This window comes from Cydia pomonella, chromosome 5 (assembly GCF_033807575.1).
Source record: "Cydia pomonella isolate Wapato2018A chromosome 5, ilCydPomo1, whole genome shotgun sequence".
In the NCBI taxonomy this organism is placed as follows: Eukaryota; Metazoa; Arthropoda; class Insecta; order Lepidoptera; family Tortricidae; genus Cydia; species Cydia pomonella.
Genome location: NC_084707.1, coordinates 17,247,015 through 17,273,922, shown reverse-complemented (window position 1 = coordinate 17,273,922; position 26,908 = coordinate 17,247,015). Strand labels below are relative to the sequence as shown.

Sequence of the window (26,908 nt, the reverse complement as noted above, 5' to 3'; positions counted from 1 at the left end):
TCCTTAGATACCCCACACGTATGGGTTTGATGAAAAAAAAATTTTTTTTTAATTTTTATGACGTATTAAAAAAAAACTACTTACTAGATCTCGTTCGAACCAATTTTCGGTGGAAGTTTGCATGGCAATGTATATCATATATTTTTTTTAGATTTTTCATTCTGTTATTTTAGAAGTTACGGGGGGGGGGACACACTTTTTACCACTTTGGAAGTGTCTCTCGCGCAAACTATTCAGTTTAGAAAAAAATGATATTAGAAACCTCAATATCATTTTTAAAGACCTATCCATAGATACCCCACACGTATGGGTTTGATGAAAAAAGATTTTTTGAGTTTCAGTTCTAAGTATGGGGAACCCCAAAATTTATTGTTTTTTTTTCTATTTTTGTGTAAACATCATAATGCGGTTCATAGAATACATCTACTTACCAAGTTTGAACAGTATAGCTTTTATAGTTTCGGAAAAAAGTGGCTGTGACAGAATCGGACAGACAGACGGACATGACGAATCTATAAGGGTTCCGTTTTTTGCCATTTGGCTACGGAACCCTAAAAATCATGCTGTTTATGTCCTTTTTTGACCGTCCTGTAATTGTTATTCAGGGTATATGTGGATATTAAAGCTACATATACCTAGCTGTATTTTTAAAGAGTTGTCTTTACGAGTAACTTAACGAATTATTTAGATTCTATTGAATAAAATCGGAAACCCGTTAATTTCAGTGTAGTGTTTACATGGCAATTTGGAGTGAAGGTGTTGATTCGCGGATCGTGGCAACTCGAAGTGTGCAATTAAAGCACTTTACATCTTTTCGCGAGCGATTTGTTAAACATTATTTGCGTTCATTAACATTGAAATAGGTACGTCTTGTTCTTTTCTCATTTGAGGTAGGTATTTATTCGGCTTTTCATAATTCAAGACGGTTGTCAATAACCCACTTATGGATGAATTGGGAGAATCAACTTTTTAGCGTCACTCGTTGCCATGGTTACGATTAGTTGTCCAGGGGACAAAAGTTCATTGAAATACTGATTTTATGGTACTTAAATGTACTAAACTTGCGTTTTTGTGGTCGTTATAACCAATGTCCATAATGGGCCCCCTACTAAGCATGTTAATAGAACGGCATACAACGTCTCTTCAAACAAACTGTGCCACTGTTGTCCCTTGGACAACGGGACAGGATAACAAAACAAAAAAAGTTGATTCACCCACTTATGTAAAAAAATCCCTAATGACTAATTCCCCCTTCCCTTATTCTAGAGATGAGCTGATGCTTCATTGCATGAAAACTTGTTCTCTTAAAAAGGTACTTAAATAAAAGGCAAAATAGCTTATTAACAGAAAACAATACAAACTTAAACATTGCGTGCTAGTAGACGCGGAAATCATAAAAATTTTACACGTTGCACACAAACACGACATAATCATACGACAAAGTTACAGAGCTGCTCACTGTGGTAGGTAGGTAATTCAAAGGGTAACATCTTTACAACTGTTTTGCAAAATTTATACTTGCTAAGGAATGTCATTACTTGTGTAGTAGTAGGAAAAATAGGAAGTATCGAATGTGCTGTGCTCTCCTGTGCATACGTTACTTTGTTGAACTGTAGCAAATCATTACATTAGGACAATTAAATACCCCAGCCAGCCTATTCTATCTTTTTAAGAGATCTCTGTCAACTTCAACCAATTTTAAGAGCAATGTCTGATTCTTTACTAAAAAATGCTCGTCTGTTTACAATACGATATTACTGCTGCTCTTAATTAATTTTGTCGGATATTATTTATATTATAGTTTTCAGACTCGTAAATTTACAAAGCGTAACAAATATTGTGGGGATCCGTTTAAGGGGATATTCGGTATCGAGTTCGAAAAAGTAGAAATAAAAAAATGTACGAAATTGAAAAGAAATTGTTCTTTGTATGGAGGGTTGGCCGACTTGGACGACCTGCCCCATACAATATTTTTTTCGCGTCATGTTTTTTTTTCTGCTTTTTCCTGATCCGAGCCCCTGGTGTACATTTATTTGATAGCGTGACTTGATTCAGAAACAACGTCACGCCATCGAATAAATATACATTAGGGGTACAGAACACGGTACCAAAGGATCCCCACTTTTTTGCAAGTTTTATCAAAACTAAAGATGGCCGCATTTTGTTCCAAGATTGTCAGATTTGTCGCTATAAATCACTATATCAGTTAAGGGTAATACGACATTAGTGGTCTAAATGAAATTTGTCGGGTATCGGAGCGCCATGGCCATCGATCATCCTTAATGGCGCTCACTAACGACCACGACCATACTCTAAAAGGGCCCATGTGTACATGTTTGGACTTAACATACTATGTTTTTCGATCAGACAGGCCTCTGACACGCTGGACGAGGCTTCGGAACGCGTACGGACACCGTTTCAATTGTTTCTTTCGATGTTTGTTGATGATGTTAGCGATATCTTTAATGTTATTCTACAAAGTCAATCCTCTTGACAGTCAGACGACGTATAAAGTATCCCTGAGCAATATGTATTACCTAGTCTAGCCATAAATACTCACAAAAAGTTAATTGTCCCTAGAGATTAGGATTTTAAATTGATTTTGTTTTAACAAAGGGATTAATAACAATAATAACAAACAAAAAATACCTAATGATTATTCCATGCTGTCATCCCTCGCTCTAATACATGCCTTGTAATAAGGAGCTAGCGAATTTGGCCTAATTTACGCACATTTTTTTGTGGAAGTATGAAATTCATGTTCTGATTTTGTACGATGCATGCATGACCATTATTGGTACGATGTATCTAGAAGCAGTATTGGATGCAGCATCTCTAAGAATACGAGTAGTATGTTTGGCATTACACAACATCCACAAGTGTAATATTAAAATATATACTTACATATACCAAAAATGAGATGAATTTAGGGTGAATACAACATTTATAACATTAACATATCGTAAATCATAAATAAACGGCAACCATGATGCACAGTAGTCGGAACAGGTTTTAAATATACGATTTATTATTGCCATGTCAACCACCATAAAGCATTGAGATGGAATATTTGCAAATAAAATCGCAACTTCAAATAAAACCCGTTTATTAATCAGTATTCAGGACGGTTGGAAAATATATTGCTATCATGCTTATCCATCACCAGCTAAGATCTTAACTTAGATAACAAAGTAGATATTGAAAGGAACTTACAAAACATAATGCTATAACGTTTCTAACGTATGTATTAAGTGCTTAGTTTTGTTATGCCTTTATGCAAGCGAATTACAATTTTATTATTGGAAAGGGCTGTTCTGCATATGTATGAGAGCTTATAAAATCATGACTAATAAGAATGTTTCTATTAAGTACCTTTCATAAAGGCATAAACTTCTGTATATACATATGATTTACAGGTACTTGTAAACCGCAACAACGCAATTACGTTAAATGAAGACAGTCTGTCAAGACCTCGTTTTCTGCAATTTATAAATCATTTGAATTAAAGTTCCATATGCAGTACGATTAAAATACACGACGACACCGCCGGCGAACCGCCTAAGGCTGTGGTATTAAGTAGCTCGGTGAGCGGCCACCATTTTTCACAAGTTAATTGAAACTAGTGAAAAATTGTACAATGTACAGACGGACGACCTGCGCATCGCTAATTATATCAGCAGACTCCGGCTAAGTGCCGATATCAATCTTGATTCTTATATGCGCATGCTGCCTAAGTGGTAACATGCCTTAATGCTCCTTGAATAATGCCCAACCGTCACCGGCCACTACCTGTATATCTGCAGTGAAACCTGAATAAATAGAATCTTATAGGACCATTCAAGTTATTAATATCACATTTATCATATATATCACATGTCAGGTTTCCAATTGCGGCTCATTTGCAGAGGCAATTAAATCGTAGTATTCAAATTATGTGCCGGCGGTCCGCTATCGTTAGAAAACTTAGAAACTTAAATTCAGAAAAACTCTAATCTGCACTTTATTATTACAAAAAAGTGTGCAAACTGATTTGAACTACTTCAATAGCATGCGTAGTCCCAGCATAGACGTCGATTGGTGTGATGACTCCAGGGCCGGAAGCTTTAGTTGTAACTTGTAATTATAGTCCTTTTATCCAGGTTTCACTATAAACATATTGTAATGAATACCTCCAAGTAAAAAAGAGTAATTGTGATTACCATGTGCCTTTCATCCGTGTCAATCTGTGATAGAGTCGTATATTATGCCTCATGTCATTAACTCGGATGTGCCGCATCCATAGCAACCGTGCGTTACTCGTTGTTGGTCTTAATTGTAGTATTTATTGGCACTGCCATATGCGGTAAAATAGCAAGACATATATTTAGTATTACTTAACCTTTTATATGTCTGTGGTAGTCAAAAATTTTGAGGTTAAGGACAGTGGACAGCCGCTTTTCCATACAAACGGCTTCCAATCCAATTTTCCGTTCTGGACAATTAACGTTATTGAGAATATTTGTAAGTACACAATTTGATTGATATATATTGAACCATAGCTATACCATTTCGGTAGACATTTTTAAATTTTTTAAGCCATTCAGCGCTAATCACGACACGTTGTCGTTTTGCCTCTACGAAGCATTTTCGCTACATACTGGGAAACTCATGTAATCGGCTACGACCGTAGTTCGGCGGCGAATGTGTTAATGAGCGTATCTTAGAGTCAGGAGCGAAATAAAAATTCGAAAATTTATTTTGAAGCTCTGTACAGACGTGTACAGAGCTTCCAAGAGCTTCTTGAAATTAAGAGTTAAATGTCCATTTTTCTCAAAAAGCCGATAGGTCACAAAAAGCCGAAATTCTGTAAAATCAAAAATAATTAACACAAGTGTAATATATTATAGCACATATAAATACAAATTACTTATTTACAAAACGCATAACTCCGTAATTAGCTTGTTAATCGCAATCGACTCGTAAAGTCGGACTAATTTGCAGTTGTAAAGTTGTAAAACGTGAATATATACCTAAGTACGCAAACATCTCGTTACAAAACGTTTATATAAACATAAATGGACTGACCGTTGCATAGCTATTTGGTATCTCCGATGCAGGCAGAGTTATATGCATATCTTTTACCGCGAATTTGCTCGGCGACCCACTTAGTGTGATCTTCGATACAATCCTATTTCGCTGAAGATTCTAAAATTACTTATTAGTTGATCAAACTTCGGTATGATCATATAATAAACATCTATCTACATATATCACTTCAATAGGCTTTCTGACAGCTGTTTGCGCCACGGCGTTGATACTTTTTCTTTGGGATTTTCCATTTACACAGAGCTGCAAAAAAGCATACCCACTTTATGAATGGGTCCGTCTTGTTTTCTCTCATTTTCTTCTTCTATTTCCCTTAAATCTTTTATAAGACGGTCTTGATATAACACAATGGTTGTTTTAACTACTCTACCTACGCAAAACGTTATATGTACCAGTAACTGGCATTTCTCATCACATTTACATGTCAGTAGTATATTAAGGACCTCAGAGTCACACTTATACTGGTTCTTCATACGCAAGTACTCGCCATGCGTGGAGATGAACAGTCCAGGTCACTGCTCATGCTGCAATAAAACTCACCAAGCGCGAACTCGTGACGCAAGCATCATATGAATGCGACGTTTAATATCAATCCCTTTAATAACTACATCCTATTATTACAAATAAAACGCTCCCTATTAAAAAATAAAGTGACTGTAATTTTACAACTAAATTATAAAGTTATATAGTAGAGAAATTGTATGTCTATGTCAATACCGTAAGTGAAACGGACATTGGTATAAAAAGCTGCGGTGTCAAATCAATCACTTGCAGAGTTAACTGCTAGCGCATATACCAGTATATCGCTACTGTCCGTACGCATGGTTGTTGCGGATTCCGAAGTCATGACACACTGGTTTGGCCGAGGCCTCGACTTTGCCACGCCGAACAGCTACTGGCCCGTAATTGCAAGAGAGCTACGTGAAATAGCACGGTTGTGTTCGGGTTGTCACAGGTTGATTAACGTGCTGCGATCGTCGGCCGCAAGTAGCAATTTGTCGATCGCACTTGCTATGTTGCACATCGTACTCGTACGGTCAACGTCAAAGATCATCATATTTGCACCTTATTCCATTGTGATAAGGCATAATGTAAAATTTTGCAAAGTACACGGACCCCTGAAGATGCCACGGAACGTGCTCTTACTATCCTGTAATAAGGGTAGGTACTAGGGACAGGAGCATTTTGCGAATGTAGCTCGCGTAACAGCTAGTGATGGGATGCGCAACTACGCAAACGTAGCCCCCAGTTACAATATATTTTCCACAGTCTCGGTAATATTTCTGAAACAATATGGAATGTGGAATATGTGATAACAACATGTAACCTATCTAAAAGTTAATTTCCTTTTCCAATAATACAGATCCGCTGATGATACCGGCGACACCAGAGTGCACTCACCATGTAGTCAACAAAAAACGTGTCATCATATTGTGCCGCTAAAAGACAAGCATTTTCATCAAGGATCTCCCATAACGGCTGTCCGTGTACTTAGCCTTCGAGTACGGTTCCCTAAGCTCTTTACCAGACCGTCGGTATACTTATAGTTTGAAATTCAAAACTACTTAATTCTCAATATTACCTCGAGTCGTTAGTATTCCCGGGAATATTTCGGGTAACTTTACACCACTACCCGGGTAGCAACGGATCGACTGCGCTAATGCAGTAATAATTGTGCACGATATCTCCGACGCCATTATGTTACGCTGATGCGATAATTGCAGGCCCGCCGACAGCCCCGGCGTGCTTTTTACCGCGCATTCGACACAAATGTAATCTTTATTGGATCGCAATTCATTATGTGGATTAATGAAATATGCGATGGTGCAAATATATCGCAATACTTACACCTATTTAAATGGGGCTCGATAAGTTACTAAAAGGAACAGCTTGTTAACGAAAACCTTAATTTAAATTGAACGGGTAATTGAAAAAAGTTGCTGATAAAGGGCTTTTGACATAAGGCATATAAGGCAAAATTATGGATAGGTAAGTATGCTTTCCCCGGGGCGTCCCGGCGTCCATGCGATAATTAAAGGAGGAATCTCCTAACTTAGACCAGGCCCTCAAAAAAGTAAGTATGCATTTCTTAAACGCCCAGAAGATGTAAATTAGTAGGTATCATATTTGAAGAATAGATTTTATCTAATAGGAATTATAATTTTACAGATAGCTCTAACAAATTTTCAAATCTCTTATATCAACGTCGAGAAATGATGGTTGACATTTATATTGAATTTATAATTCCTCCATTTTGTTAATTTTTATCAAAGTATAGAATAAATTAACTCGCGCAGGGTAGGCGGTCTCTGCAGAGACTAAAAGGACGAGATGAGACGGTCATTAGCGAAATGAAGCCATTAGGAGCGTGTAAAACAGTTAATTATGACGGCTAATCTCCTCCGAGATGTTGCCAGTTATAATGAACACCGGGTAATCACACAATATTATTCCCCATTTCTAAGCCTTTGGTTTGTTTTAAAACTTCTCGTCGTTATCTGTAGGCATATAAACCTAAAAATAATAATTTAACGCGTGTTAGAGAATAGTCTTGGAACTTCTAAATCGAAGAAATCATTTGAAAATCAACTAAAAATCGTGTGAAATAAAGCGAGGTTGATGATTTAATGGCAGTACCTACATATATGAGGGACTTGCACGTTCGCGCCGCGAGGCTGTTAAGTCTGATAAATATTTACTCAGTTTATTTCAAATCTATTATCTGCGTGACCTATTTAAACGTTTTTATATTTTAAGCGAGCTATAATTTGTTTTATCAACTTGAACATGTCAGGTGTTAAGTGCTAATGTTCAGTTGTACAGAATATCGTTTTATTTGCATGTAGTAATTCAGCGATATTGCGATAATCATAAACGCACGGGGAGACCTATCACGTACGGACGACGGCGTGTCCGACGGATGTTAGTCGCGCGATAATCGCTGCGGACAGCGCTATTACCCGAGTGCATTCGCGGGAATATTTTTATCAGTGTTCCTTGGTGACTAGTTTTTTTGCGGATTCCCGCTACCCGGTAATATGTTTCAAATATTTCACATCACTAAGTTTATCCGGGGATTTTATCTTTATAATTATTATTCTGAAATACTAACATCTACTTCTTCGTGTGGTCGCTTCAAAGTTCAAAGTATCCGTGGCTGTTCGGCATTTGCCTAGTGTGACACAAGTTCGCCTATCCCTAGCGGCGACACCGGGTCTCGGCCGCCCGCCACGCACTGCCGCATCACCTACGTAACTGATGTAGAACTTGCTCAGACTCGTGCACGGAACAGGAATATCTGCATGTATACGCCGTGTCACGCGAATACATCATGAGCATGAGAAATGGTTTAATTGTATATCTGTGCATGATGTATCGGGCGATCCACAATCACTACAGTTTATATCGCGTGTAAAAACAGAGATTATTTTATTAACTTCCCACATTGTTGTTTATGTACCTACTTTTTTCCGGTTAACGAATGTATAGCAAAGTGCGAGCGTGTTTTCGATACGCTGATCAAATGGCGATAAATTAAAGATTAATTCAAAATGCTTGCGTTGTTTGATAATGTTCTTGTGGTCGTAATCGTAAACTTTTTGTTAGCATTTAAAAGAGGAGAGTGGAGTTCCGACCGTATTAAATAATCCATACGAACATTTTCTAATTATATGAGCATTGCAACATTTTCTATTTTTTTCCTATACACCTGTTATTTTTATATTCTAGACCCACTATTCTGAGAGTGGAGACTCCTGGGGATCCATGAGAACTAAACATGTACAGAGAGCTGCAAAGATGCAAGGACACATGAATGAGATGTGGATGCACTTTTGCAGCTGGGTGTACAGCGTCTACTACTGGCTCATGTTCGTTTGAATGGGCCCATTTATCAGGGTGTAGAAGGCGGTAGAAGTCGCTATCGATCAGTCGTTTGCGTGACGTCGACAGGCGACAATTGGGCGGGCGGTGATAATCCTACCGCCCGCCCATCAACACCCGCGGGCCTCCAACATTCTCGATACGACTAATCTCTGTAGACATGAAATTTGTGCGTTGTATAATATTATATAGTTAAAAATCTATGTTTAGCAGTAGACGGGTAGGTATATATACTACCTATATACGAGTATTACGTATACCTGCCTATTATACTAAAATGCTGCCGATGTTGCTATCAAATGTCGTGGGTACTACCTATACAAAACTTGTAAATATTATATAATAAGAAGAATTGGCCTTATTAGCACTCGATTTATTCAAATGTAGGTACATAACAAATTGCAATATTCAGGGTTCATTCCTTAAGAATTTATTGATAGAACCCTGAGCTAGATAGAACCCATCAACATTAGTGGCGAGCGAGTATAATGCCAACTAGTCATTTAACGATGTGTTTTTTTATCAGACCGTTTGTATTTAAGTCACACCATCAAATATGAGCATGCCCGTAGATTTACGACGGCGAATGCGTTCTGACAATAGCCGCAGTTAAGTTTACTGCGGACCGGAAGCGTCATAAAACTCGTCATCCTCAGATTCCGGCGATAATCATTAGGAGCGGCTTGTTAATGCTAACCGTTTTATAATTGCTTCTTGATACTAATTAACATTATAGAGTCCGTTACAGGTAGACGTCCAATGCCAGAAAAACAAAGTGTACTCGCATCGCTCTGGCGAAACGAATAGGAAATAACAATGTTTATGGATCTTAGGCTGTTAATGCGTTTCTCCTTTTCCACAACAAAGTTGCGCGCAATTTTTGTGCTTAGCAAAATTACAGGCCTTAACCATCTAAACGAACACGCGATCAGTATAATTGTACAGGAAAGCGAAATATTAAAAAACGATGTTCATCGATAAGACAATGATTGTAGGTACTAACATACTTAATAGAGCTGAAACAATCATTAATTTTGTCTTTATTCTCGGCGATCAACCATTCTACGATACTTGTTAGATTAAGAGCGTTCGCTGTCCGATCCGATATCGGATGTCGGTTGATCCTTGGAGAGAAGCAGCTGCAAGAGAGTGCTCTATGGCATCAGGTACTTCTTTTTGGTTTAACGTTATCCTTTGGACAATAAACATTTAAACAAGGAAAAAAGGCGGTTTTTAAATTTTTTCTTCTTTGCGGTCCTATTTGACATCCGATATCGGATCAGACAATGTAAAAACGCTCTCACAATGTACATGTTATATTAGTCATATTTATACAAAATCATTATATCAAAGTAGTACCTACTTTGATATAATATGTGTATGTCATGTTGCTTTACATAACACTAACTTGTGCCCTTTTGTCTCTACCTGCCTACAACAAAAAAAAAAACTTATATTGCACTAATATAATTGCAAATTTGTTACTACCCAAGGGGTAAAATTGCTTCGCGGTGTGTTTGCTTGATTTATCTTCGATCTCGGAAAGTGTGCATTTTCGATGCACAAGCGGTTTTATTCGGGGGGCGATAATAAAATATAACGCCAACCAGCCGCGTCATAAAACTTTAATGTGCACCCTTAAATCATTTCCGACTACCTTCCTTTAGCCACTTGCCAAACTTTACCACACTAAAGGGTAAAGGTGGTAACGATTATATGTTCTCAAACAAGTAGTTTTATTTGCGAAAATCAACAACTACACAGATAATTTTGTTACTATAAACTTAATTTGGGTAAAATACGAAAATGTATCACATTCTAATGCATTAAGTACCTACATTGTGGTCACTACAAGCACCTAACCCAAGTTTTAGGATTAGAAATGGTCAAGCAAGTATATGTATTATACCTAGTTGGTTACTAAATTCTGTTACTGCAATAATCTTTATCTACATAAAATATACGAACGAAAGTTGAATAAACTATATATTAAAATGAAGTACACAAAATCAGGAATTACATATGACAATATCATTCAAAATGGCCTCTGGCCTTGATCAATAGCGGCACGCACGATTGTCATGTCTAATTCCGTCACTGTCTTAACTATGGCCCGCTTGAGGGAGTCAAGATTTGTGTGAGGTTTAGCACAGGCTTTCTCCTCAATAAGCTGCCATATGACATAATCCAGGGGGTTAAGGTCCGGGCTGGAGAACGGCCAGTCTTCGTGGGCAATAAAGTTAATTTTGTTCCTTCGAAACCAGGCTTGAGTTGTTTTTGCCTTATGTGCAGGAGCTGAGTCCTGTTGAAAGACCCATGGCTGGTTTTGTAATAGGGTGTGGCTTAAGGGCTGGTTCGAGAACGGTTTCCTTGTAAATTTTGGCCCCAGTTTTCACACCTTTTTCACAAAAATGAACCTGTGTTAGCCCTGAGTATGACACACCCAGCCAAATCATCACATAAGAGGGATGATGGCCTCATTGCACTCTCGGAACAGCCGCAATCGCCGCCTGACTGTTTTTTGCATACACTCTGTCATTCTGACGGTTACAACATTCTTCAACGGTAAAATTTTTTTCATCTGTTAATAGTATTTTTCGGTGGCCATTTTGTGCGTACCGCTTCAATAGCACGCGACTTCTCTCTAGCCTCATAGTCTTTAATCGTCCATTAACAAAAATGACCTTTTGTCTGCGGTAAGCGTGTAGTCCAAGGTCTTCACTGATAAGTTTTTTAGGGAGCTTCTCTTCACAGACATCTGTATTGCCAACAACTTTTGCTTCCGGACGGGGTTTCTTGCAGTTCTCGCCTTCACTGCCTTTAATAGAGCTGGGGTCCGAACGGTGCGTGGTCTTCCAGACCTCTTGCGGTCATCGAAGCTCTGAGTACTATTGTATCTATTAATTGTGCGATAAACAAATTGTTTGTTGATTTTTAGGTTTACAAGCAACTTCAAAATCATGTTTGGCGGGTGCCCACATTTGTGCAACGCAATTACTGCGATACGATTCTCTTTTAGGCCCCAATTCATTATAGATACGACGAGATAAGCGTTATGTGTGATATATAATTATAGCTCACAAATCCACCACATTATGTAATTTTTTTTTTCGGTAGCATTTGTTTTAACGGAAATAAAGAGTTTGTAAATCGAGTAACAGAACTTAGTAACCAACTAGGTAAATTTATAACAGATAATTACCAAGAAACGCGAATTAGTTTAAGACGAAAGTGAAGAACCCGCGCGAAATCACCATTTCATACAAACATAGACCTCATTTTCCTCTATGGATATTAACATTATTGAAGATATTTTGACACAATTTGTTGTATACTTATCAACTACAGCTATGCCCTTACGTTTGATTTTTTTCGAATTTTTAATTATTATAAAAGTTGAAAGCATTTAAAATTTTGTATGAAATCTGTTTCTCTCCTACTTTTTATAATAATACAAGAATCGAAAAAAGTCAAACGTAAAGGCATAGCTATGGTTAATACACATCAAATTATGTAAAAATATTTTCCAGAATGTCAATACCCAGAGAGGAAAATGGGGTCTACGTTTGTATGGAGAATCGGCCGTCGTCTTTCCTCTTAACCTGCTTAACGGCCTGCTTTTCAGAAGCATTCCTTTATTCCAGTCAATAAGGAGTTCTCGAAACGTTTGCTCATACAACAGTTGTCAGTCTTTAGAAATGACTGAGGAAGGAATGTTGTGTAATCATAACACAGCTTCTGAAACATGTGACGTCATTTGTATAATACAGTTTTAAATCATCTACACCTTTCAAAAAATTATTTGACCTGCCAAAGTATTATCTGTCAATGTACTACTAACTAACTAGGTATGTACATACTTCCTAGACATATTATATACGATTTATTGTTGTGAATGTCTTATAGCAAAAATGTCCGCACTTGGCGTTTAATGGTGTAAATTAACCACCAGTGAACGTAACACAACACAAATCCAAAACAAAGAAGGAATATTTTTAATTAGCAAAGCGTTTTCCCGCGTGCGGCGCCCCGCGGCGCGGCTACTTTACGCACATTGCGTTGAGGTCGTTAACTAAACGTCACTTTTCATAATATTTATGTCTCCATTATTTTTCATGTATAACGACATCGTAAAATTGAAATTTCGCTGATGAAGGCTCTGTATATTTACGATTTAAATTAATACGTGCTTATAAACTTGGAAATAAATCAACGCGCTCGACACCTCAACAAATCAGACTACCAACGACTCGGTAGCTAACAAAATGAAAATATACAACGAGATTGAACGACAAGATAGCTCGAGACGAGACCCTCCTCCACTTGACAAAAGTAATAAAATGAGGAGTTCCATTTCGCACGATTACCCGGGAGACGACAAAACATGTCAAGTGTCAATTTGTATAATTTACAAAGGAATTAAAATGGCGGTTTGACAGTTGACAGTTCGCGTGGCTTAATCTTGGACGCGCTGCTGGGGTCCTGTTTTGAGAGATTTTGCTGTTTTGTTTACGTAGAGCCATACCGGATTAATGCGTACTAGGTTCTATGTCTTGAAAAATAAAAAAATATTTTTAATAAGAAAACATGTTGAGTTATGTACCTACTTTATGCCTGGCTTATCTCGGGATAGAATAATGGTTACATTTAGGTTGTTGACGACTATTTATACCTGGGACAAACAGTCCAGTTAGGTAAGTACAACTTTAAGAAAGAGGTTGCTCGTCGTATCCAACTTGGATGGTCAGCGTTTGGGAAGCTACGTAACATCTCGTCCAAAATACCGCAGTGTCTTAAGACGAAAGTCTTCAACCAGTGTATGTTTCCAGTGATGACGGATGGCACAGAAACGTGGTCGCTCACAATGGACCTTATACGGTGTTTTCCAGCGTGATCGAATTAGAAGTGAGGAGATCCACAGGAGAACCAAAGTCGTCGACATAGCTCAGAGAATTGCCAGAGTTAAGTGGCAGGGGGCGGGTCACATTGCTCGCTGAACTGATGGCTTTAGGGCAGAAAGGTTCTCGAGTGGCCACCATGTACCTGAAGACGCAGCGTGGGATGGGCCCAGATTAGATGGACCGAAGATCTGGATAAAGTCGCGGGAAACCGTTGGTTAAGGGCAGCGAATGGTCGTTCGTTGTTGTAGAGATCTTTGTCTAGCAGTGAACGTTTTTCGGCTGAAATGATGATGATGATGATGAGTTTGTGTCAGTTGTGTGTTATTAATAGCTGTGAACAAAACGATCGTCACTCTTCAAATGCACTCGCCGGGCGAGTGAAGAGTGGCGAGTCTCGCCGTCTGATCAGCGGAATTCTACCGTTCAAATAACCACTTGTACTTTGCGAGAATTGAAGCAGACTAAGTAATTGCATGGCGGAGGATTGTTTCATCTACTTCACACGAGTGTAACTGGATATTTGTTTGGGAAGAGCCGCCGCGTGCCGACGTAACGTGACGCGTGAGTGACAGCTGACGCGGCACACGCGACACTAATGTGCGAATGTCGGATGGGACGCGTCGCGTCGTTGCGTGGACGAATCCTACTAGGTGAACAATCTTTTTCATGAATTAACTTATAAAAGCTTTTGTTGTTAATTGTATGTACTATCTTTTAATAGTAAAAAATACGAATTGACTCCGAACTGGAAACAAACGCTACATCGTTCAGAACAGGTTCACAACATAAATAATATTCATACTTAAATATAGGTTTTTCATTTGGTTTCTAGTTAGCCAGTGGTGGATTTAGGAATCCATAGGTATTGGAGCCCTTTATTCAATTTCCTAATGTTATAATGTGTCTTACAAATTGTAAATACAGGTTTTCCGCCGATGCGGTCTTCGAAAAATACAGGAGGTTGACACTGAGATACAGTAAAACACTAGATAAGGCGTTTAGTAATCTTGTGTATTTTTCGTTCTTATTTCACTGCAACACTTACCTACTACAGTTAGCTATACCTAGCCGGTTGAAATTCACAACTTAACACCTTTAATCATGATCATTAAACATATAAATATGCTAATGACTATGTAGCGGTGTACGGCAACTACTGCAATAAAATAATGATAGCGCCCGGTTTAGACAACGTTGTAAAATTATCCATAAATAGGAATATTAGAAGGTCACGGATAATTGTAGTAGGTAATTAAAAATGAATGCAGTGAGTCTATAAACTGCAGGTTATGCTTGTTTTTATTACTGCCTTATCTATAAAATCTAATGCAATCTACTACTTATTAAGTATTATGAATAGGATTCTTTAGACAAGGACTAAAACCAATCTCAAACTGACCAATCTTCCTAATCCAACATGAATGCAATTTAGCCTTGTATTTCCCCTAAGATATATTTTACAAGGCTACTATAATTATCATAGTATTCGTTCACATTTACAATGTACATGTCTTTGTGGGGGATTGTGCGCTGGTTATTTTTCATAAAAAATGTTTTTGTACCTTGATGACGTATTTGATAAATATTTGTCTGTGATGCTTAAAACACATTGCGTATGCGTACATGCGTATTTGCGCAAATGTATCATCATGATTGACCAAAGGAGACCATCGATTTCAGGCCGACTTAAAACTGGTCGCGTACACGGTTCTTACTATTTTGTAAAATAAACACGCGTTTAATTACTCAAAATAACCAAATTATATTTAACAAAAATAAAAATAAATGTTTTGATATTGGTATATGGAAGTAAACAAGGTTTACTTAGTCAGGTCATAAGTTCTATTACAAAGGTTTTGACTGTTAAACAAGCTATAGAGATCCGTTCTTATTCATGTATGGGTTGAAATCTTATTTAATGTTGAATTACTTACAATATAATTGAACGTAATTTGCTGTCTTAGTTTTGCATAATTCTATGTAATATTCGGAAAAATGTTATAAAAAAAAACATGCAAAAACCGGTGAAGTGCGAGTCGGACTCGCGCACGAAGGGTTCCGTACCATCTATGAAAACGAGTAAAAAAATTAGGTTTGTTGTATGGGAGCCCCCTTAAATATTTATTTTACTCTGTTTTTTTAGTATTTGTTGTTATAGCGGCAACAGAAAGATATCATCTGGGAAAATTTCACCTGCATAACGATCACGGTTCATGAGATACAGCCTGGTGACAGACGGAAAGACGGACGAATGGACGGACGTATGGACAACGGAGTCTTAGTAATAGGGTCCCGTTTTACTCTTTGGGTACGGAACCCTAAAAAATACGCGACCTGTTCAAGGTGATTTTCCAACATTTTTAATACCAAAGTTGGATCTTTTGTCTTTCTTAAATATATAATTCATGTGTATTAGATTGCCAAAATTTCAACTGTACATGTTTTACCAAACCTACTCGTTGGATAGCAGTCATAAATTAGCGTGTCACTGACAAGTACCCTAACGGCCCGATTCAAAGAAGTAAGTAAGTAAATATTCTTTATTGCACCAACAGTTATACATTTTACATACATGTAAAACTACAAATGAATTTTAAAGGAAAATAGAACCAGGTAACAACAGGCGGTCTTATCGCTAAAAAGCGATCTCTTCCAGATAACCTTTAGGTAGCAGGAAATTTCGAACTCATACAAAAGTCAACAGGTAGTGCAAGGAGCTAAATATGGAGACTATTAAATACAAACACACATACTACTTATATAAGTATTAAAACAATACCTAATATACTAATAAATATACAATATAATACAATATATATCGATATACGAGTGTCTCTGTAACTTTTAAAATAACAGAATGATAAAACTAAAAAAAAATATGTACATTAATTACCATGCAAACTTCCACCGAAAATTGAATAGAACGAGATCTAGTAAGTAGTTTTTTTAATACGTCATAAATGGTACGGAACCCTTCATGGGCGAGTCCGACTCGCACTTGGCCGCTTTTTTTCAGGGTGAAAACTGCATTAGAATAATGAGACGGCTTCGTTGCGGTCCAACTCTTATTTTATATGGAACATTATTTAATTATTAAAGCACCAGCAATCATTTAATTTCTCATTTATTGATCAAACACTCCTAGGAAACTACTATTATAATAAGAGTAAATAATAATTATGAAGAGTCTTACTGGAATATACGAGTATATTGCTTATATTTAATATTTATTATTTGGGGTTCTGCACCGATGTGTTCCATGAGCAGCCTTGTTATTGTGTCAAGCAAGTGTAAGTTAGGTATGTACATATTTGTTTTTTTCTTTTGACGACCGCTCTGGCCTAGTGAGTAATGACCCTGCCTATGAAGTCGATGGTCCCGGGTTCGAATCCTGGTAAGGGCATTTGTATGTGATAGTTGTTCCTGAGTCGAGGGTGTTTTCTATGTATTTATCTATATACTTATGTATATCGTTGCCTAGTACTTATTTATTATTTATTCTTATATTACTGGTCATATTTCCAAAAATATTCATTTTAGCATAACCTTCTATGTATGTAAATATAGTTTGGCAAGAGTCCCTTGTCAGTGAACCAGAGAGAAACAGCTATATTTTTTAAAATTCTACTGCTATGTAATATAAGATAACCCAAAAAAAAGAGTGTAGATGTTTTATTTTATGTTATTAAATGGATTGCGAGACTGCTATATTATGACCTTGGCATTAAAATATGAGCCGATTCATTTGTTAAATTTTCGTGTATTCCAATTAGTAATTCGTATAGGTGGTCCATCTGTCAGACCCTTGTGACGAATCGGTTTTTTGCCAGCTCTAAGGTGTTAAATATTTTGGCACAAACGGTCACGGTATATTTTTATTGTGCTTGAGGTTGATGTGTCAGAATTGTGGGTGTTCTTGAAGTATCCGCTAACAGTTTTATTAGTTTGTGTTTTTATAACCTTATAGAAAGTTTATTGATATTTTTGTGCAAACGTTCATACATGACCTTTTAGTTAATGCCTACCTTCCTAATAATTCCTAATTACACAGCTGCGGTTGAAAAAAATAAAACATTGATTGTATCTACATACTTAGAATATACTTAGTATAATAATAATATTTTGTTTTAGTTTGCACTATTTTTTAATAGGTAGATATATATTAATTTCTATTATATGTATTTCACATAAACAAACCAGAAATAAGAGTTAAGACATCTTCTTCCAGTCAGTTAGATATATTTATAGCCTAGAAGCATGATCGCATGGTTCAGTAGCCATATTTATGTACAGTCAGCGTCAAATACTTTGTAGCAACCAAAGTAGCCAAATATTTCGGTACACCATTTATTTATGTTACTAAATGGATTGCCAGACTGCTATTGGCATTAAAATATGAGCTGGCCACTTTGACTGCTACAAAAATTTGACGCTGACTGTACAAAGGCCACGCCTGTATCGACACACTGCGTGCTAAACACTGGCAATTAATGGGTGATGGATAAAGCCATAAAACATTTTTTTCAACTAGAAAGCTGAATACCCATATTAAGCAGTGTTCTATTTCTTGGATTATTTGTCCTCGCAAATTAGTTTTTTATTAATTATCGGAAGCCAATTAATATGCTTGCTAAACGGGGTCGGTTCGAGCACAGTAATTGTAACAAAAACGCGGCATATTTTAACACTACGATACCTACATAATGACATTCGTAGCGGCGCGCACGCAATGAAATGCAGAGGTCATTTCGATCGCTTTACGAGCATGGGCGAGAAGATCCAAGTGTACCATTATAAACGCCCACTGGGAATACGGGTAGTTGTTACGGATCTCGAAATCACGATACACTGGTCCATGATAAAATCGACTTACCCAAGACTTTCACAGCCAATGGAAACACACGGCCAGGTAAGTACGCATCAGCGGCCCACAAAAAGTCGTTAGTTATATAATAACATAACTAATAAAGTAGTAGGTAATTAATACTCTCCAATGATTCCATAAACCAATGGAACCTAACAGAGGTTTATCTAATCATTTTTGCATCTATTTTGTATTTATATGTAAATTTTCGTTGTAGATAAATTCTTAAACTCAATGTGTGCATAACAGACCTGCAGCAATTTAATAGATCGTAAAATCATGGTAATAAAAAGTGTATACTCGTAAACAGCTTGCGCATACGAATATCATTCCGTTTTATGGATTATTTCATACTTGTTGCACCTCATTTGTCATAAATAAATACCTAAGAACATACATAAGTTCAAACGACATTAAACGTACGTAACCTTTATAAATTTCATTTCCGTAGTTAAAACTAAGTAGAATATCGCTTCAGTGAAAAGGCGTTTTCTCTAGTTTTCCGTAAGGCCTTGATGAAAAGTAATTTTAACAAGAATTTATTACTCAAAACTAGTTTTCGCAGTGCCTTGGTGAAAACTAGTTTTCACTAATTATTCAAAATGAATTTCAGCTAAAACTAGTTTCGATTAGGGAAAACGGTGTAGGCCACCATATAACTAAATTTCCGGTTAGATATTCCATCGAACGAACTTATTGTTTAACAGTGGCGGATCGTTCAAAGAACTCGATTCCCACCGGCTTGTGTAATTTCAGCCCGTTGAGTACTGTCACAATCGGTTCATGGATAAAAGGAAAGCAAAATTAGCTCCGGATTCTCTACGAATATTTGTGACGCGCCGCCACTGTAACAATTACTTTAATGTCACTAGTAACTATATAAGTTTTGAACTAGACTGCTATGTATGTATGAACAAGATAACATTAACTATTTACTTCGACTGATGAATTTCAATATTTCAGTTGCATATAAATGTCAATTTAACGAACGTAATAATTTTGTGTGCTGAAGACGAAGGCACGTTTCGCGCCTCACTCCGGAAGCGGTTGTCCATAGGCAATCATTCCCTTAAATTACCGCCCTCTGCTGCCACTGTCGCAAACTGCGGTCTGCCGCAAACCTATACGTAAATAAATAATTGCAATACAAACACCGACTCTGACCTTGCCTCCAAGGGGACACTTCAGACCAATTTATATAATTTCATATGTAAAATACGAAAGTAAAAGGAAGAGTGTATGCGTTTAAAACCGCAAGTTATCATTGGATAATGTGGTCGTATAAAAGACTTCAACGATCATTTTTCTTTAGGCATCGCTACGGGTCGGCAGAGACAAGTTAAATACCTAATAGAAACTACAAAGTTGCGTATGAACTCTTTTTCTTTAGTGACCTCTTCTCATACTACAACGACGTAATCTATTCTAACTCTTGACTTTCTTGCTGAGCAAGTGACTCTAAATAGCGAATGTGAGACAGTCATTGATTATTAACGCAATGTTGTATGAAGATGTCTGTCTGTACTATTTATTTGTCTGCAGTCTGGGCTACCGTTAATCATTTTTAATAAGCCATATTTTGACATTGTCTCTGGCATGGAATTCCATCACTTGCAAGCTCTAAATGTTCCCAAGGCGTCCACACCCCTGCTCGCTATCGTGTTTGTAATATAACGGTGAATATAATATTTCAAAGTTCGCGCAACTGTGTTCTGTCGACTCCACTGTAGATATTCGGTATTTGTTAAGCTTATCCGAGGGCATCGCGGACCGACGTTTATTAATGAATTATGTAAATAAGCCACCGACCGACGGCACTGCCAGCTTTATTACTCGTGAAATGCCACTTTAATATCGCAATTGTTACCTTTGTTCCACCAGCATTGACTTTAATTGCTCATTGAAATTAATGGTTAAAGTAATTCTTTTGAAAATTTGCCGTCATCGGCTGTTTTAAATACAGACTTGCTGTTCGTACTTTCGATGATTTCTTGTCAGATAATTATTTAATTAAAATCGAGGAAGTACTCTAATCACTTCCGGGGCCGTTTCTGTGACCTCATTTTGCAAAGACAATTGAAATGATTTAAATAATCACCAATAAAAATAGCTTGAATGTAAAAGTTATATGTTTATATCTTATTGTATTTGAAAACGCGAATATCGTAGTACAGTAAGCTAGTAACACTTCGCCAGACAGAATAAGGGCGCGTGAATGATGAATGGTGAATGATGTTGAGCGAGCTAGGGCATAAGTAATACCGTTACCTCGCTCATTTCTCTTGAATGCTCATCCTTAGAATCATGTTTAAAAGCAAGGTCGAGTGATCTCATGTGTTAGGTGTATTGACGAGCATCAAGTTGGTGGGTGTCGCATGGAAGTTGCGTGGATCGATGGTTATCCATGATGGATGCGTCTCATTACACGGTGCGCGGTGGGTGGCATGCGCGTCGCGACACTCGCTTAACGACACACTCATAAACGAGGTTGACATTTACGGACTTATTGTCGAACCCGAGATCCCGACCCGATACGGAACCATTCAAAACACACCTTAATACGATTTATTTATGACTAGTGCTTAACTCGCGACAACCTCAATACGCCTGCTTTATCGACGTCGTGCCTCTCGCGGCCTCCGAGATTTTTATAGGTCTCTTCTATTTATTATTATCATACTTTCTTATAAGAGGGATGACATCGTACCGTGTTTTATCGATGCTAATAATTCTTTCTTTTACTCCTGGATTTTATTGCTCGCACTTAAGAAATTCAATAAATAAATTCCGATTATTATACCTAGCTCGTTAGTCATGTTTGGTAAGTCTCTAAAATGTGTCACTATCTGGAGCGCCCGACCGATCGCCGAACAAATTGTTTGACGGTTATCTAATCAGACAAGCTCCGCTTGTTTGGGCTCGGGTCCTTACAAATGTGCCGTTTAATATTTAATGAAAAAATGAAAGAAACTCCTCGTAAATAAGCAGTGGCGAGATGTTATCGAGACGCGGGCAGGAAGCGCTTCAGCCCATTTAAGGGTGCATTAAAATCGAATACATCATATTTGTTTGATTTCCTAGTTCGCGTTTCACCCTATAATTATACAAGTCACCGCCCGTCCCCGGATCTTGGTCAGTTTTTGTGAAGATGCATTAATTATATTTTTTTAATGCGAGCATGTGTTTTAGTCTCGTAAAGCACTTTCGGGCTTTTTGTATTCTTAATGTCTAATTTGGTTTTCGGTCGGTCCTTATGAGGTCATTAGCGCGGGGGCCGTTTTGTTGGAAACCCACAAATTTATAGTTGAAATTTTTATGTTTTATGCCGTTATAATTTGTCGCAATAACGTTAATATTCCATCCCATTAAACGATTATGGCTTGAATTTTAATTGCAGTTGCATTTTAGACCCCATAATAAAATATTTCAAAGTATATGTAGCTATATCTTGTAAATTTATAACGGATTCCTTGAAGTTTTGTGAGAAGGATAAATTCTGTGGCCCTAGTGAAAAAGGGTACAAGTCTCTGGCAGCGCAGGTGTAAAGGGGAGTAAGTTCCACGTATAACACTTATACACCTAAACTGCCAGAGACTTGTACCCTTTTTCACTAGGGCCACAGAATTATTGTTTTGAAAGAAATTAAGTTTAAAACCAACTTTCACGAAATTAATAAATTTTGTTTTAACAATTAAACTGTTTCCTTAGTCTAATGTCCGCATAAGACATTATTGAGATAACTTGTTTTATGTTTTAGTGACTCGTGTAATGGATGGAAGGTGATTGTCAGAATTTTGTAAAACAACCAATACTACTTTTCAATATTTAAATGTTACAAATCGGCCTGCTCGTAGCACCAAACGTGTTAATGTAGTGTGGGTAAATTCTAATGTTTCTATTCTTTGTTACAGACGTATGTTCCCGACGGTACGCGTGTCGTTCGCGGGGTGCCGCGCGGAGGCGCGCTACGCGGTGCTGCTGGACGTGGTGCCGGTGGACGGCAAGCGCTACCGCTACGCCTACCACCGCTCCTCGTGGCTGGTGGCGGGCAAGGCGGACCCGCCCGCGCCCGCGCGCCTCTACCCGCACCCCGACTCGCCCTTCTCCGGCGACCAGCTGCGCAAGCAGGTCGTCTCCTTCGAGAAGGTCAAGCTCACTAACAACGAGATGGATAAAAATGGACAGGTAAGTTTTATGACAGTAATGACCTATTCCCACTTTTTCAGTAACATCCACATTGGATCATGGTTCTAAAAATTATAATGTGATGCCATTTGCGTTTTACGTAGGAATAGGTACAGAATGATATTAAGAGTTTAAGTGCATTCTATGTTGATTTTTTACAGGCTGAATGTCCTTTAACTACTACTACCTATTTGTACTTTTTATTAGTAATAAAAAACATAAAAGTATGAATTATGCGTCATGTGCGATTGTGTATGCTCTATTGTTTATTTCATGACAAATGTGTTCGTTCCATACTCAATTTATCTTATGTTTTTCTCGTGACGACATTTTAATTAAGATTATCGTGGGACACAATATGTATTATGTAGTGTACATACAACTTTAGATACGGTAATTGACAAGTTAATTGTAAGTAGTGAGAAATAACTAGGTGACTTAAGAATACAGTTGCATAATTATACAATTATACATAGAGTCATGGACTAGTATGCAAAGTGTATATAGGGTCTTTTGTGTGAATAACAATAACTTAGAATTAGTTTTATTAGTTATAAATTAGTTTGTTATGATTGGTGAAAATGTTTAAAACTTTACCGGTCCGTTTTCGTTGTCACTGTCAGGCGCGTTTATCTCTAATTATTATTTGGCAAAATGTACGGTGTAGATACTCCTTTACATCTCATTAAAATGCCAAAAGGACCTCTTCATGCTGGCTTCTGCTACCATTGTCCCGTGATGGGTAAAAGCAAAATGTTACATGAAAGTATAAAAAATAAATACGTATATCAACTTATGAAATGTCGTCGAACTTTGTGCATTTTTGAGTTATGACATGTGAAGAAAAGGCAATTTTTAAGTTTTATGTTGCTTAAACATTTCATCGTATTATTTAAATCGTTTGTACACATGTTGCGAGGTTTATAAATTATCCGTCAACATGTAATTATACACTGACCACAGATTTTAATGAAATGATCTTCGCGATAAGATTCTCAAATGAAATGGATATTTATTTCTGACCAGATTTAATTAACGAACTAGAGAAATGATTGATGTCTCCTTATAAGTGACCGTTGTAGCTTATGAAATGTGGCCTTTCGTGAACCAAAAATTTTCTTTGGCAGGATTGACTACAACCCACCAATATATATTTGAGGGGGGGGGGGGCATGGTGGTTTACGTTTGTTGTTGTTCTCTCTTGAGGGTGTGAAAAGGGAGGTGGAAGTTTGTACGGGGAATCAATAACCGCTAAACCGATTTAGATGAAATCTACTTTCTTGATTTAGTTGAAAATGATACCAAACTTGACTTTGAACCTAAACTTAAACAGTTAACCTCAGACGCAGACGTCGCCGAAGTTGACCCTCCTCGCCCCACCTGCATCTAAAATGTGGGTGGTTCCACATCTTAGAACCACAAAGATTAATTCTACCAAAGGAAACCTTTGGTTAGTGTAGAAACAACTATTAGGTAAAAGTTCAATTTATTTATTATATCTATATATTAAATATATCTTCTCTCTGTTTCCGCCACCCAAAGGTTGTCTGGAAGAGATCGCTCCTTAGCGATAAGACCGCCTGTATTGTCTGCCTCTATACATTTAATCAATTGTTTCTTTTTTTTTTATACCACGACGGTGGCAAACAAGCATACGGCCTGCCTGATGGTAGGTAAGCAGTCACCGCAGCCTATGGACGCCTACAACTCCAGCGGTGTTAAATAAATAAATGTTAAATATTCTTGTATCCTTTTACTGAGGTGTGCCAATAAAGAGTATTCTATCTATGTATATATCGATGGATTTTGCATTATATTATATGTATATTTTTAGAATATCGGTATTAGAACATAAACTTTAGGCTCCGAAATACATTTAACCCGAAGAAAGTTTATCTGTTTGAAGATATTCTAATTTTAACATTTCACATGAACATAAATAACACAAAAAGCGCTTCAAAACCACGTCCTTCAATACTTTCGTGTCCCACGGCCTACTTCCTTTAACTTAAACGGTGGCAATTTATAGAATTATGGTTAAAATTGCCAATGCCGGGGACACCTCGGGCGTCTGGAGAGTGTAATGAGTGTTCCAAATGAGTCGCACATGTCGTGCGACAGCCGGCTACGCCACCGCTTCGTAAAGCTGCGCGGGCGCATCCATTTACACTAAACCAGTGTATCCGTGATCTGTCATTACTTGACTGCAACGAAGCTAGGGCTCAAGTTATACGAAACAAATGCTACCGGCTGAGAATAAATGTTTCGTAAATTATGTAGCAGGTGCTGCGGCGATGCAAATGTCACTAATACCGTAACCACTTTTGAAAGGACTTTCGTATACACCGTTACAAATAGAAGGATTCCTAACACGGATCTTAATTCAATTCTATTAAGGACTACACTTGAATGAAAGCTTATCAAATGAAATATGTGTTGTACCAATTTGTATTAGACATCAAGTATCATATTTTACTGGCCGGTCTATTTGCTAGGCTTGATTATGTTGCCAATGAATGTCACAGTCGAACAGTGGTGATATGTAAATTGAGAATTAGAAAATGACACTTTGCCGACAGCATAACGGCAATTAGCCCATTTAATTAGGTAGTGCGTTTTGTTTATTTTGTATGCATGTAATTGCAGAACACACCATTGGAATTTGTATCTTGCAACGTCATTCCAAAACTTGGAAATAAATGCGGGTGCGCTAAAATACTTCAGGTTCAGGCGGCCTGTTCTGTAGCAATAAACGTAATCTTTTCTGTTATTTAGGTCGGTCGTCCGAAAGCCAATTAGGTGTTGTTTTTCGACGAGCACCGACCATCCATCACCGCGCCCCGCCTCTGACGTTCCGTTTCGTTACCCCTTTGTCCTCTACGGCCAGTACCACCAGTGGGCTTAGTTCACGACTCAAACATAACTGGCACCTGGGTTTTTTTAACGAGATCTTTATCAGTATTAAATCATACCATTCCTTGTATTCGAGAACTCGTACAATTTCGGTCCCGAACCGTAAAAAGTCTAATTAGCAATATTTTATCAAACACGAAATTGTTGTGGGTCACTCGTTAATATTGGTAACAATGTAGTATCGGCCACGCAACTCGTCACCGCACGCACGGGCCGTACTAATTGTGGAACAAAAACTCCATGAAACCGACGAATTAATCATCGGCCCACGACTTAACTACCTGTATTCGAATAATACTAAAATAACTGCCGCATTCATAAGCCTTGTAATTTCTTAACCCTGCTAATGCCGGCCTATTTGAGCTTATAGCGGGACTCGCTCATAACACGAAGGTAACGAGCCTCCAGGTGCTAGAATTATTGCAGCTTGATTATGACCATTCAACGACTACCTTGTAGAGTACGTCAAATTATGCATAATGTTGTAAGCAAATATTCTTGTCTTCGCCTAGGCTGCGGCTTGTTAATAAATGCCATCATTTTGTTCCGTATGACATGTTATGAGGAAAATAATAGTGCAACCATGCTGAAACAAATGTGTTAAGCTTAAAGGTAGAGGTAGAACCATACTTCTTCGAGGCGTATGTATAAAATGTATATTACAAATTTTAACTGTGCCGTTACATTAAGTAGCTTATTGCCAAAAATTTACTTTGCTGATTTATCGAAGTTTACGTTAAGTAAGTTATTGGGTACTATATTAATTAGTCGTAATGCCGATCTTAATAATAATGTCTATATGGCAATAAAAGTTTAAACAAAGTTATGTATTTTCATTGAACTTATGTTCACTGCTACTATTAAGCTAGTTTGACGGCAGAAACTAAATATATCTGAAATAATGCATTAACTCTGGCATAAAGCGTAAAGCAATGCAACTACTTCATTGATTACAAAAGAGGATTCTACTTTCGACTTGCGTGTCAATAATAGGCACTGTAGAGTAGGTAAAACGAAACAGTAGGTATTTCAAATAAAATTATAGCTAAGCAATTCTTTCCTATAGCTGACTTAGCTT

General features: G+C 37.5%; 1 protein-coding gene across 1 annotated transcript in view; it reads left to right on the top strand.

Moving 5' to 3' along the window:
- The window catches only part of LOC133517869 (T-box transcription factor TBX20-like), a 104,047-nt gene that overhangs the window by 34,524 nt on the left and 42,615 nt on the right, over positions 1–26,908 (top strand). Inside the window, exon 4 of the mRNA XM_061851327.1 lies at positions 22,644–22,917. Within this exon, the coding sequence (XP_061707311.1) occupies positions 22,644–22,917 (274 nt within the window). The remainder of the gene's footprint in view (positions 1–22,643; positions 22,918–26,908) is intronic.